General features: G+C 35.8%; 2 protein-coding genes across 9 annotated transcripts in view; one reads left to right on the forward strand and one right to left on the reverse strand.

The window, feature by feature from the left end:
• The first annotated feature begins 27 nt into the window (after positions 1 to 27).
• Positions 28 to 10,558, forward strand: ETFRF1 (electron transfer flavoprotein regulatory factor 1). Of its 5 annotated transcripts, none has more exons than XM_047740007.1 (3): positions 28 to 162; positions 5,889 to 5,976; positions 6,058 to 10,558. In XM_047740007.1, the coding sequence occupies exons 2-3, from the start codon at positions 5,926 to 5,928 to the stop codon at positions 6,277 to 6,279; spliced, it is 273 nt and encodes a 90-aa protein (XP_047595963.1). In that variant the 5' UTR covers positions 28 to 162; positions 5,889 to 5,925; the 3' UTR covers positions 6,280 to 10,558. The 5 variants fall into 5 exon arrangements, with proteins under 5 accessions (XP_047595963.1, XP_047595965.1, XP_047595964.1 ...); XM_047740009.1 differs by having other exon boundaries at positions 79 to 166; XM_047740008.1 differs by having other exon boundaries at positions 81 to 229.
• Positions 7,401 to 15,180, reverse strand: part of KRAS (KRAS proto-oncogene, GTPase) — a 42,050-nt gene continuing 34,270 nt past the window's right edge. For all 4 annotated transcript variants that reach the window (XM_047740005.1, XM_047740003.1, XM_047740002.1 and 1 more), the window contains one exon: positions 7,401 to 11,858. In XM_047740005.1, the coding sequence (XP_047595961.1) occupies positions 11,742 to 11,858 (117 nt within the window). In that variant the 3' untranslated portion in view covers positions 7,401 to 11,741. The remainder of the gene's footprint in view (positions 11,859 to 15,180) is intronic.

Below are 15,180 nucleotides of genomic sequence, written 5' to 3' on the forward strand. Positions count from 1 at the left end.
TCCTCGCATTCGGGTCCGCGCAGTCGCGCTGGGGTTCTTCCGTGAGGCTCCCCGCCCCCTCCTCTGACTGGCTGCCTAGCACCAACACCCGCCCCGCGTCGCTGTTGACAGATCCCGGAGTCGAAGCGGTCGGAGGGGTTTACGGCTGTGGAATGCCGAAAAGTGCGTGAGTGCAGCCGCTGGGACGTTTTATTCTGTCTTCCAGATCCGGGGGTCTGGAGGTGATGAAGTACGGTCTGGGCAGGGACCACCGGGTGTGGCGTAGGGTTTCGGAACGTCTTCTGACGTTGACAGTCTGTCTTCCTCCCTAGGAGCGTGTTGGGGCGAATCTTTGTGTGAGGGGTGTCCAGAGGGAAGGGAGACGCCGGTTACGGGATTGGGTAACGTGACTGACACCAGGGTGGGCTGCCTGGGCCACCACAGCGTAGGCCCGCTTGGGGACGGGGCTCAATGGGCAATTTAGAGAAAGCGGTGTTTCCAAGAGGTTCAGTTATTTTGAAATTAAATGACCTCTGGATTCTTCTCTCTGCACGTGGTTCGGTTTACTTTCTGTGCAAGTTATGTGTGTGCCGTTTTTCCTAAGAGCCGCTCTAAACATGGACTGGAAATTACTTGAAACGATTCCTGGATAAAGGATTTCCTGCAGCTGAAGGTCGCTGGGGCCCAGTAAGACTCATTAAGACCAAGGTCACAGGCTAATTGTGCCAGCCGGGTAGCGCAACCTTCAGAATTTGTCTCCTCCCCACGTGAAGAAACGCTGGCAATTTAGACCAGCAGAAAAACTAGAAGAAATTAAGCAATTAAGAAATTAAGCCCCTTCCACGTTCTCAATTCTGTGATTTAATGTTCCTGTTTTAGCTTGACAAAACATCGAATACTTTAAAATCATTGGCACCATTTCTTGTCTCTGAATTCTAATTTTATAAGGCTCTCTCCCAGCTGGACTGATTAAATGTATTAAATAGTGAGTAAGGATTACGGAGCTAGTCTTGTGATAGAAATCCAGATTGTCAGTTATTACATTACATCCCCAAATCCTGGGTAGCAAGAAAAAAAAAATCTTAATGTCGACTTCATACAGAGTTCTGAACCCATCTGGTATGGAAGTTTTTTGATTTAGTGTTTCACACTAATAATGTTTATGGTGTAAAACCTCAGTCAGCTCAGTTAGGATTGATGGGCATACAGTGGTGTCAATGGGAATCCCAAATTACCTTAAAACGGTAGGCCTCTAGGGGAGAAGACTTGCTGAAGTTCTCACTCTATGACACCTCCCTCTTAGGAAGGAGAAGTGCTAGGGATGTGTGAGAACACACTAGACTGTGCTGTAAAAATACACAGTGAGTTTGGCTCTCCTCTAGTACTTCTCTTGCAAGCTGCCTAGGCGTAAGGGTGATTTCCTGTTCTCTCTTTGCCTTCCGACGGGCATAGAATCCAAGCATTCTGAACATAGACATAGCCAGCGCCTTTCAACTCCCTTCTATAATCTGGCTCCTGGGTATGCCTCCATCAAGCCAAATGCCAGCCGGGGGGCAAAAGTCTTTTGCCACCTACCTCTCTGATGACATATCTTTTGGAGCTGGTGTTAAAAGAGTTTTTTATGTGAAGCTTTTTAGGCTTAACTGGTTTGGGGAAACGTGTATCAGCTGTTTGAATTCAAAATCTACCAGAAACCAATAAACAGTAACATTACACTGCCTTTCTTTGCCCATTTTCCTTCAGCTTTTATTGCCATCTGAACTTCATGAGGAAGACTTGAGTAACAGCAGCTTTGGTCACCAGTAAAATGACAATTCTTAGTTAACCCAGGACTGGAGTTGGTTAAGTCTAAACTCCCCAGCCCATAGTCTTTGGAAAAAAAGCTGTCAGTGGGGATTTTACCTCCTTCCCCTTGCCCACCACACACATTTTCAGAATGATAGAGGGCTCCTCTCAGTCCCTAATAGCTTGGCTCTGTACAAAGAGCAGTAACCTCCATGACTTCATGTAGGATTAAGGAGAAGCCCCAGATCCCTGCTACACTTTTTTTTTTTTTTTAAGATTTTATTTATTTGACAGAGATCACAAGTAGGCAAAGAGGCAGGCGGGGGCAGGGGGAGCAGGCTTCCCGCTGAGCAGAGAGCCCGATGTGAGGCTCTGTCCCAGGACCCTAAGATCATGACCTGAGCCAAAGGCAGAGGCTTAACCCACTGAGCCACCCAGGCAGCCCTCCCTGCTGCACTTTTAACTTCACCAGGTGAGTCCAAGGAGACCTTTTTCTCCCAAGGGCTAATAAACTTAAATGCGTGGGGGGCGTCCGGGTGGACAGTCATTAAGCATCTACCTTCTGCTCAGGTCATGATCCCAGGGTCCTGGGATGGAGCCCTGCATTGGGCTCCCTGTTCGGTGGGAAGCCTGCTTCTCCCTCTCCCACTCCCTCTGCTTGTGTTCCCTCTCTCTCTCTATCTGTCAAATAAATAAATAAATAAAGTCTTAAAAAAAAACAATTTAAATGCCTGAAGGTCAACATAAACTGCCTTAATTTCTATACATTAACATATCAAAGATCAGGACAATTTTACCCTAGTCAAACCAGCTACATTTTTTGCTGGGTAAATCCTTTATTATGTATGGTTTGTAAAAACAAGCAATAGCTTAAAAGGACAATTTAAGCTTTTACATATTATAAATTTTGAGTTAAAGCTGTGTTCTTTGCCATAAGATTAAACAGGCTATAATTTGCAATTTGAAAGTATGTCTGCATAGATTTAGAATCATTTTTAAAGCATGTGATTCTTAAGAGCCATTCTTCAATAAGATTAAACCATGCTGGAAACTGGCTCTCAGCAAACAAGAACAACAAAGGTTTAAAATGGAAATTAGATTAATAGAAAATAAATGTACCCTACTAATTTCATTCCCTTTCAAAACTCCACTGATTGTCAGTGAAGGGATATAAAAATAAATTTTAAAATGTGAGAAGAGAAATGACAACAGTAAAATTTTGGAAGCTGCAGACCAGATGAATGAGTGTGACTCAACACACCAGAAGCCCAATTTATACTACATAATTCTCAAAAGGCACTGGAACAGGGCCAATGGAATTGGAAATGAAGAATGAAGTAAATCAAAGAGATTAAGTAAAAGCTATTTGAAAAACACCTCCAGAGGAACTGTACCTCTCACTCCAGAGAAGCATGGAGATATATTTCTGACCAAATAATACTATTTATTCTCTGCACTGGGGTGTCCTCAGGTATACTAAGTACATGAGAACCATACTGAAAACAGAAATTAAATTTGGTGTACGTAATGCTGAATGTAAGGCCCCTATTTTTCTTCCATTTCTTAAGACTGAATAGGCAAATTCTCAGCAGACTGGAAGTTTCTTCTCTGGTGAGTCTGATCAGCCCAGGAGGAATGACTGACTTCAGATGTTCCCCAACAAAGGGTACTCTCTGATCATCCTAACTGAAACTCAGAGTCTATTAAGTTGCAACCATGTATACAAATCTTCTAAAAAGCTTTTTTTTTTTTTTTAACCGTTCCACTTGTAAAAATGGGAAAAAAAAAAAAAAGATTTGGGGAGAAAGCTCAGAAGCAATCCAGACAAAAGCAGAAAAAGCAATTTGGAGAAAAACAGAAAATTGCAAGAAAGCTCAAAAAAAGAAAGAATTGTGCTGCTACATTGTATGTTTGCTATGTGAATTAGCTTTAAAACTACTAGTAAAGTGGGGAATTAGGTAGGAATAAAATGGAAATAATATTTGTTCACATGTGATTTTTCGCCCCTTAAGAAAGAGAAGCCAGAGAATCAGACTTTATGAACTTCAGCAAGAAATGAAAAGGACTTCATTTAGCTGCCATCCTGGAAGCAGGAGTCTTCCAAGTATATTTTTAAAAAATTTAAAGTAAGCGTTTACAACCAGGGTTCCCACCCCAGAGAGGCATACCGGTTTTATGCAGCTTGACTGGTGGCTGGTTGAACTACCTACCCTGACCACTAACTAGCAGCCTTGTGGTTTAGATCTCTATTTCCATGTGTACCTCACTGTCTACCAGCCCTCCTCTTAACATTTTGCCAGCACATTTACACCAGTTTTTAAAAAGTTTTACTGAGGTATCATTGACATACAGTAGGTTAAAGTGTAAATCGATCTGATAAATTTGAGATGTGTTTACAGTTATAAAACTATCATCACAATCACAATAATAAACATCTCCATTATCCCCAAGGATTTCCTCCTGCCTTTTGATCCCTTCCTGTTCTCCAGTCCCTTGCTTCCCTTCCCAGGCTACTCTGTTATTTCTGAGCACTTTAAACATCTGTGGTAGTCTCCAGCAATTCTACAAAATAAATGGCTTGTGATCTTCACAAGTATGAAGTTCATGAAAGTCAAGGAAACTCGAGGAATTGTTTCAGACTGAAGGCTAAAGAGACACGAAAAGTAAATGCAACGTGTAATCTTGGACTGAACTTTCTGCTATAAAGGGCATCTTTGGGATGATTGCCAAAACATGAAGGGGTTGTGGATTTCATGTAGTAATGTAGTAGTGTTAGCTTCCTGATTCTGAGGGTTGTACTGTTTTGTAGGAAAAGGTCATTGTTCACAGAAACTATACTCTGAAGCTGTGCTCCCCAGTATGGTGGCACCTAAGCCACTGATACCTATAAGCACTTGAAATGTAGCTAACATGACACATTGAAATAATATTTTGGATATGAACAAAATATATTAAAATTTTTTTGTTTTATTTTTTAACATGGGCTACTAGAAAATGTAATATTACATAGGTGTCTTGGATTATATTTCTGTTGGATGGCACTGCAAAGTATGCACACTAATTGTTTATCATGTTAGCAACTTACTCTCAATTCTCAAATTCTTAAGTATATTCCTTAAATTCTTGTTCAGGAAATATGTTGGAACTTTTCTGCAAGACTGAAATTATTTCAAAATAATTTCAAAACATTTCAATAAATTCAAAACAATTTCAAAAATAATTGTCAATAAAGGACAAAGTGTAAGTTTTCTTAGGTCATTGGGAAAATAGGAATAACACAATTTTAAGGAAGGTTATACAAGACAGAGACATTTACTCTGGGCCTATCATGAACTAAATCCTTATGGTATTAGGAATTTTATGATTTAATCCCCACAACCGTAACAAGTCATGGGAATTATTTTCTATGTTTAGACTGTCATGGTGCCTTTAAGGAGCCACCTTTCCCTAGTAGCACTAACAAATTACACATAAAGCATAATTTACTCTACTGGATGTTGCCTGCTTGTCACACATGGACTCGCTTAGGGGTTGTTCACTGGTCTCTTTACCACTCCTATTGCCCATCTACCATTAGCTGTGAACTGACTTGATTCCCACACTCAGCTTCTACTCTTCAGCCTTTCTTAGGATAGCACCCGTCTAGATATGACTAGGCCTCTTTACAGTTTCCTCCAAATGAGTCTGGTCTTGCCTTGAGAGCAACATGGACAGTCTTCCTTTCAACAGTAAGGAAACTGAAGCTCATAAAGGTTAAGTAACCTGCATAACATTATGCAGCTGGGATTCAAATCTAATTCACTCCCCTCTGTATAAGAAGGTACATCTACATAACTATCTTTGACCATTCATTTTCTCTCATTACCCCTTTTCCTTCATAGGACTTACACAATTCACAATTCTCTTGTTTGCTTATTATGTCTCCCATAGGAGATGTCAGTTCTGTGAGAGCAGGTATTTTATCTGACATTTCGTACCTATGTCCCAGTACTTGGAACCTAAGTGCTCAATAAGTATTTATTGAATGAAAAAAAAGTTACCATTTTTTTCCCAATGTGTAAAATCTTTGATTCTTTTTGGGGGCTACAGTGCAGTTATTTACAAAGGTTTTTCTTTTTCTTTAGGTATGTTATGTATAAAAGTGGCTACTTTCCATAATAAATGAAAATGGCCAATTCTTTAAGAGGAGAAGTACTGAATCTTTATAAAAATGTAAGTAATTATTTGCCAGTTTTATACATATGTTACTGAGATACAGATCGTTTAGAAATATATTAACCTTTCTTTTTTAAGCTGCTGTATCTTGGACGAGACTATCCAAAAGGAGCAGACTATTTTAAAAGGCGTCTGAAGAATGTTTTCCTAAAAAACAAAGATGTGAAGGACCCAGAGAAGATCAAAGAACTTATTGGACGGGGTGAATTTGTAATGAAAGAGCTAGAAGCCTTATACTTCCTTAGGAAATACAGAGCGATGAAACAACGCTATTATTCAGATACCAACAAAACTAACTGATCTATAGTACTATAATTTGGCTGGAATTCAGTGCCAGCTCTTTATGTACACCAGATATAACAGTAATTGCAACTTAAAATGGCAAGATATACACATTATGTAAAAAATACCTGAGCTGCCTTAATGAACTAAAATAAGCAACTTTGGTTCACAGAGCTTTATCAGCAACCCTTTGTTAATTTTTATACAAAATCAGCAATATAGCCAACTACCAATTAAAAATTAATGAGTACCCAATTTTGAATGGACTTAATTTCAACTTACTAAATTTTTTTACCTATTACTCTTAGCCCCCTTTCTCCATTTTACTGACAAGAGAATGCCATTTAATGCATTTAAGCAAAATAATTTCTTGCCCATTAATTTCCTGTAACTTTTGAAGGAGTACCACCTTATTTTTGAACATATTTGGTACATTAACAGCACACATTCAAGGTTCACTGCAAAACAAATAGCACATGGCATTGATTTAAGTGCAGTTATAGAAATAATATTTGTGGAGTAAGATTATTTCTGATCTTGAAGTAGGCTGCCAGTAACTGGCATTATATACATACCTATTTAATAACTTCCGTTATTGGGGCACCTAGGTGGGTCAGTGGGTTAAGCCTCTGCCTTCGGCACAGGTCGTGATCTCTGGGTCCTGGGATCAAGCCCCGTGTCAGGCTCTCTGCTCAGCGAGGAGCCTGCTTTCCCCTCTCTCTCTGCCTACTTGTGATCTCTCGCTCTCAAATAAATAAATAAATAATCTTAAAAAAAAAATAACTTCTGTTACTGATTCTGCTGCTGGCTCCCTTTCAGTCTTGAAACAAATCACCTCCTGTGTATCAATTACCCTTACTGATAAGAAGTAATAAATAATGTTAATCTGTTCTTTCATCATAAAGGCAGATCTGTTTTACATCTACTTCTAAATAAGTTAACACAGTAATGGACCTAAATCTAACATGGTTTTAAGCAAACACTTAAACCTATAAAATAATGTTCACAGCACCTTTCACAAATAATAATATATATAACACATAAGCTGCAAAAGATTCACTAATATAGTGTGGCTTATAAATGATTCCATATCAACTGTGGGGCAAATGTTTCAAATTTCTGTCAAGAAGTACACACGATCATAGTCACCATAACTATTTTTATTACATTACAATAATTAGGAGCAGTACAGTTCATGACAAAAATATTACAAATTTCAGATCACTTCACAGCACATACTCCTATAAACATTTAAAAGTTAATTTTAATTAAAAGAGTGGTCATTTTTAAATTTAATGTTTGATATGACCAACATTCCTAGGTCAGCGCAACCAAATGATGGAAAACAACTGGATCACACTGCATATGTCCCACAAAAAAAAGCACAATGTACAAAATGTGCATGTTTCAGTTTACACTATACAAAAATAGTTAAAATACATTCCAGGTAAACATGTTACATTAAGAAATAGTACTAGTAAGAAATTGGCACTCAAAGGAAAAATGCAAAAGTATTTTCAACATGAAAACACAAGACAGTGGAATTGGAAACTTTTGGATAAAACATTACATAACCCATTTAGCACTATGGGGAGGGGGACCCTTTGTAATGGACATTTCTGCAAGTAGGAACTTTGTTCCTAAATTCATCTAAATTGCCTATCATCATCCCAAACAGGCACTTAAAACTATTAAACTAAAACAATTATTAATCTTGTTATGACTATTCTTCAAGAACTGATGTAAATATATCTTTAGGAAGAAATAATTTTCATTTTCTGAAGGAATTTACAGCTACCAGTTGTATGCTGTTCGATTTTTCAATGCAGATTTCATGCTACCCAATACTAACACAGAAGTTATTAAATATAAATTCAGCTTTAAAGTAACTGATGGTTGTTTTAAAAACCATTAATACAGTTATCAAGAAATTACTTTTTAACAATGGAAATGACAGTTTTTATTGCCTACCAAAAACCAATGTGTATTGTTTGGAAAAATATGGTTAGAAGAAAAAAGTCACTGAACACAAATGAGATGAACTTGTGCAAACTGCAACTGAACATGCCTCACGAAGTTTCTATATATATTAGGACAAAATTGTGCAATGGTGGCAAAGATTTTGATAACCTATAAGTTAGGTTCTAAATTCCTATGCAGTGTGACTCAGTTAAAACAGAGCCTAGAATTCCTAATTGGGAATATTCACTCAAATTATACTACATACTTCTGCTACATTCTTCCACAAACATGTTAATGTCTAAAACTATGTAATTTTAGCAATTTTTTCAACTCCAAGGGTTTTTATCTTTAAGGCCGTAATAATTACATAATATTTCTTTCTAGGATTATCGCTCCCCTTTTAAAATCTCTACAAAAACAAACCTTTTGTCAAACCATTCAAAATTCACATAATAAAGGATAATTACCACTGCCTAAAAAAGCTGCCCAGCTACATCAAAAAATTGAAGAGTCCTAAAAATCCCTCAGTTATGCACTGCAATTCCTGAAGTATGGCCATTTCTTTCTCTTGTGTAGAAACAAGAGTAAGTACTATATAAAGTCTTAACACCCTATCTAGATAATGTTCCATAAACCTGTAGTTTAGCATAGCATTTCAGAAATTGGACTCTTTTTTACACAGAAATTTCCTTTTCTGTGAATTAGTTCAGGCATCTGTTTATTCATACCCAGATAAATAAAACTATTTTTGAATTCAATATTTAAGTCTATTTTAATTATGATACAAAGAGACCAACTAGAATATTACACACTTGGGAATTTTAATGTTATCATCTGACATACGATTTAATGTGTACTGCAACTGTCCCAAGAAAATCACATAATTATCCCAAATAAAAAACATTATAGTTAAGTTTACTCCTTTAAAATAATGAAGTAAAGTGATTTATATAAAGTAGCTTGATTAAACAGCTTTACTGGAATCAGAGCATAACAATTATTTTAGAACTGGAAGAAACCTTAGAGACCATATCACTTCTTTGCAAAACTAATATATGCATTATATTATCTCTGGGTCATGTGCCAAATGCCTCACTAAGCTATTACAGACTGCTAAAATATCAGCACTACTTAAGGATAGGGATTATGTCCCTCATTGGGAATACCGTAATATCCCCAGTGCCTTGTGTAGTACCTGGCATCCAATAGGCACTCAAATATTGGGTGGACAAATGAATTCCACTAAAAAGTAAGCTTTATGAATTAAGTTTTAAAGTATTTTTTCATTGTAAGAAGATTTTACTTACTAAAATAATGGAATGTACCACTGTATCCAGGGCTAGTCCTAGTTTTAGATTATCTAAGGAAATCCTTCAGTATTTATGAATTTATTAAATTCTACTGGATAAGGTCTGTCTTTTCATAGCAGTTATGAAAATTCCTACTTTTCCTATTTAGTCATTAGTGGACCAGGTAGCAAAGAATGATGTTCAAAGGATCAAAATTAAATTGCTATAGCTACCACCTGAAAATTAGCTATTAGGTCAAACCCTACTACAGTATCTGTCAGATTATGTTGAGCCTGACTAGTGTGACTTGATGGGAAGCCTTTGTGGAGATATCTAAAGCAGCAATAAATCTTGAGGTTAGGGGAATTAGAAGTATTAAAAGAAAAAGCATCAAGTCACGGGGCATATAGAAGGGTAGGCAGGCAAGATGACACTAATATGGGAGAGGAGTACTGCTACTGGAGAACAGATACTCAAAAATAAACTTCACCTCTTGCACAACTTTGTCTAAGACTGGCGCTGAAACACAGGTAAAACACAGGTAAAAAGTTACAGATTGTGCTGACACTGACAAATAGATATAACCTTATGTAAACTGAATGTAAATCACATAGTTGTAATGCTAAGCTATAGCCTTTGAGATGACTTATTTTAACATGAAGAAATGGATAGCAAGTGATTTGCCCAAAACTGAAGTTGTAAAAGACACGTAACTAGAATCTAAGTCACCTTCCTCCTAGTCCAGTGATATTTTCACCTCAACACACCATCTCACTTCAGATATTTAAAAATACATTTTAAACACACTGAAAGAATCACTGTTATTAATTTATTATTTAAGCATTAGTTATTCTTAAATATGGACCATACTTGTAAAGTGTGTATGAAATATTACTTTAGCCAGTATTGAGAACTAACCAATACTAAAGATTTGGAAACTTTTTCACATCATTGTTTAAAAAAATTAAAGTCTTGCCACCCCCTACCCCAAAATCTTATTTGAAATAATGCTTTTAAAAAAATTCTATTGTGGTTTTTGTTTTGTTCTGTTTTGTTTTTTTAAAAACAAAAGTGATGTTCCTGATAATGTCCGCAGGACCACCACATAGTGAGGATGCATCTTATCCAAACTCTCCTCGCCCCCACTTTTCACTACCCAACGCAGAGCAACACTGGGACTACAGGGATGCAGTCCATACCATGAAACTCTTAATGAAGCTCAAAGGTTCACACAAGGCCTGGCCTTGCAACCTTGGTCACTTTAACATCTACCAAAGCTAATTGGCCCAAATAATCTTTAATGTCACTACCAGAATTAAAACTATTTTCTAAGACCGAAGATCAAGAAAAGATTTAAAGTTATGCTAAGAAAGAGCAATCTGACACAGGGAGACTATATTTAATTCCTATGGGAATTTTTTATACATGTTAAAATTTTTTCAATTGATACAAAAATTTAGTAGCATGTAAATATAGCCCCAAAATGGTTGCTATAATCCTCATTACATACTGGGTCTGCCTTAATAGGAAAAGCTATTCAGAGTATTAGAGGAATTTATCTAATATGGAAAGTAAATGCCTTTTAATATTTTCCATTGCCTTGTATTTTTTTTCCATTTTTTCCCTTTTTATAGAAAAAATATAATATTTTTGGGAGTGTGACTATGACAAATAGCAGTGAAAAGATGGAGAAAACTTTTGTGAACAGTGTAACTTTACATTCATTAAGGGTAACTGAAACTATAGGACATTATACCTGTAAGATGAATCTATAAGAAGTCCATAAATTCATGTTCCCTCAATGTTTCAGTAAAACCCATCATGAAATCTCAACTGAAGTTATAATTAGTAATTAATCCATGTATGTGACTAGATAAAACACAGAATAGGGATGATTCAAAAGCTTCATTAATTTGTTTCACACCAAAGTTCACAATTGGTAAGAAAAATAGAAAGTAATCAACTGCATGCACCAAAAACCCCAAGACAGAAATCTCAGGTATTCAGTTTCTTTTTCACAGGCATTGCTAGTTCAAAAACCAAAACTCAGGGAATACTGGCACTTAGAGGAAAAAAAGAGTTTCCACTGTCATTTTAAAATAAGCATTCAAGATAAAAGCTAACAGTTTGGATGGAGCAGAAAATTAGGTAATGCTAATAATTTAGTGTAATGTACAAAAATTACCACTTTTACTTAAGTATGCCTTAAGAAAAAAGTACAAATTGTATTTACATAATTATACACTTTGTCTTTGACTTCTTTTTCTTCTTTTTACCATCTTTGCTCATCTTTTCTTTATGTTTTCGAATTTCTCGAACTAATGTATAGAAGGCATCATCAACACCCTGAAACACATAACAAGTATTAAAATGTGGGTATATGTGATGGGTTGAGGTATATAGATAACAGAAAGGACTATGACTACCGGAAACTCTAATACTGATAAAGAAACAGGACACTTTACATTTCTCCTTAGGCAACTGAATATGTATCAGACTTTTAGGAATCTTATAATGTCTTCTTCCTGACTATTTCATCAGTATCATAAATAGTAACACTATTTCTCACAAAAGGCAAGGACAATCAATGTACACAATCTTACATAAGCTGAACAAATAACTTTTTCCCAGAACTTACTTTACTACTCATCTGTCCATATTGGCACCCTTGGTCACCAAAATCCAAATGCATTTGTGTGTTTTTTCTATGTGTAAATATACATTTACACTTAATTATCCCAGAATTTCTAGATATTAGATATAAGCCATGCAAGTATATATTACTTTCATAAATATTCAGTAACAATATTTGAGCTCTGGGTTCAATACTTAGATGTAAATAATCCCCAGGAAGTAAACAGTATTCAAATATCCTTTAAGTTTTCAAATAATATATATTAAGGCATTAGTTTCAACTCATATACTTAACATACTGAAACTTCAAGTGGCTCCAAGATAAGACACAATAGTTTGAAAAATATAATACCTTGATTTTGTAGAGAAATGAGCTAAATCATTTAAATGATGGTGTAGTCACCAATTTGGAGTACATTCTCTTTTACTTATTATTGTTTTAGTTTCTGTTTAATATATTATGTATGTATCCAGGAGTTTGCCATATAAAGCCAAATGCTATTTCTTCAAAGAAATTTCCATTTGGTTATTTTGGTACATCTATTCATGATCAAAGCAAGGTATATCAATAAGTACTGGCTGAAAGTGATTTCAAGTCAAAATAATTTTTGACCTAATAATTTTCAGGTGGAAAATGGCACTCTGAAAGTGGTAACAGAACCGGAGATTTTAACCCTGCAATGCTGAAATTATACAAGATTATAAAAGTCAATTCCTGTCATGACCCCATTAAAAAGCAGATTAAGTATAAAAACAAAATTAAAAAAAAAAAAAAACAGGAGAAAACAAGAAAAAATTTAAAAAGTATGATCCTCTATGTATCTTAAAATCTGTTCTATAGAATAGTAATTATTCTTAAGCCTGTTAACCTAATGATGCTTTTAAACAGAGACACTAGAGGGAGTCCTAAGAACAAATACCCAGTAAATACGGTTGTCTAGATTAAGCCACTTTAAGAACAATGGAAATTGGATTTTTTCTCATTTCAACCACTTCTGTTAAATATTCATATAAATAACATTCATTAAGTTATATTATGTTAAACATAATTTAAAAATTTAACAATGATATAGGATTTCTCCTTTACTGTGCTACTAAGATAATTTACAATTAATATTTCAATATAATAAAATTAATTCAGGGCATTTTCATTCAAGTTACATTTAACTAATTTTCACAATAGACCTAAAAATCAGAACAACATTATCAATATTTCTAAAGAAACACAGAGTAGGAATGACATACTTGCTTAGGTTTAAATAAACAGTTGTAGGGGTGCTGGGTGGCTCAGTCGGTTAAGCAATCAATTCTTGATTCTAGCTCAGGTCACGATCTCTGCTCGCAAGATCAAGCCCCATTACCAGCTCCGTGCTGAGAGCAGAGTATGCTTAAGATTCTCTCCCTCTGCCCTTCCCGAGCACACCCCTGCACACCCATGTGCTCTCTCTCTCACTAAGGGGTGCCTGGATAGCTCAGTCGTTTAAGCATCCAACTCTTGATTTCAGCTCAGGCCATCATCTCTTGGGGTCCCGGAAATGAGTTCCACACTGAGCTCTCCTTTCAGCAGGGAGTCTACCTGAGGATTTCTCTCCCTCCCACTGTCCCCCCCCCCCAAAATAGATCTTAAAAAAATAAAAGCTTTTAATAAGTAAATAAATAGTTCTAGGATAAAAACCAGAATTTTTGTGTGAAGTCTAGTGAAAAAAGTCCCCAATAAAACACCCAACCTGCACTCACTGATCTCCACTTTCTGATATTCATTACTGACACACACCTGCCTTTCCTTTACCGGAAGGAGAGAGGAAAAGTGATAAAATGTAATTTATCAGCAATACAATCAAGACTTAATATAGAAAAACCTTCATGCTAGCCCTTTTAATATATAAAAAGGAGAAACTTCCACTGGTATAATAAAGAATAGTTATTTTATAGCTCAGCAACCCAACTAATTTATAATCGAAAATCCTTAGAATGGTAATGGAATCTTAAAAGAGGATCTAGTCCAACTCCCCCACCCTTCACAAATTTCCTTTGATCCCACACACAAGCTTATGCAGTCTACTCCACTTCAACTGTTTTTATAATAAAGAAAAATGTCAATGATACTAAAATAGTGAAGCAGATAAAATTAAAACCATGATACGGATATAGAGAAGACACATTCTAAGGTGAAAACAAGATAAAAGTGTTTAAGAGACAATGAAAACAGAATTGTTAACATTACCTTCTTTCACTAAGATTTTGACAAATACTTTAGGTTAATATTGCATTCTTTCTCAATGCTGAACTCTTTTTTATGTAACTTATTAAAATTAAACAATTTCAGGGGCGCCTGGGTGGCTCAGTGGGTTAAGCCTCTGCCTTCAGTTCAGGTCATGATCTTAGGGTCCTGGGATCGAACCCTGCATCGGACTCTCTGCTCAGCGGGGAGCCTGCTTCCCCCTCTCCCTCTGCCTGCCTCTCTGGCTACTTGTGATTTCTGTCAAATAAATAAATAAAATCTTAAAAAAAAAAACAATTTCAATGATTAGGGATAGGTTATAATTAGTAAAAAGAGGGCATTGAATTCCTTTTTTCCATATGGGAAATGGTCATTTTCATATACACATGAAAGACAAAAACATTATCCCAGTAATTTTGCTGAAACCCAGCCATTTTAGAACTAAGAAAAACTAATTTGTATATATTACTGTGAAAATAATTTTTGAAAAACTACTTTTATTTAAAATTTTAAGTATTACCAAGTGCACTTTTTAATTTAAATGCTATCCATGCCCAGAAGAAACAAGGATTCAATTCATCATACCCACCAATTATTTGACATTCGCAATACATAGTCACAAATAAGAAATCTTAGAAGACTATGTGCTTCTACCTTTGTTTTTAAAAAAAGTTAAAGTGCAAAACTTACTTTATTCTAAATATTGTACTTTAAAAATCACCTACTAGTAAGAAAACAGAAGGAGAAAACTAAAAAAAATCCATCACCTAATTCTGGTCATGGCTACTATTAAAAACGTTTAACTTTTCAAAT

This window comes from Lutra lutra, chromosome 8 (assembly GCF_902655055.1).
Source record: "Lutra lutra chromosome 8, mLutLut1.2, whole genome shotgun sequence".
Lineage (NCBI taxonomy): Eukaryota > Metazoa > Chordata > Mammalia > Carnivora > Mustelidae > Lutra > Lutra lutra.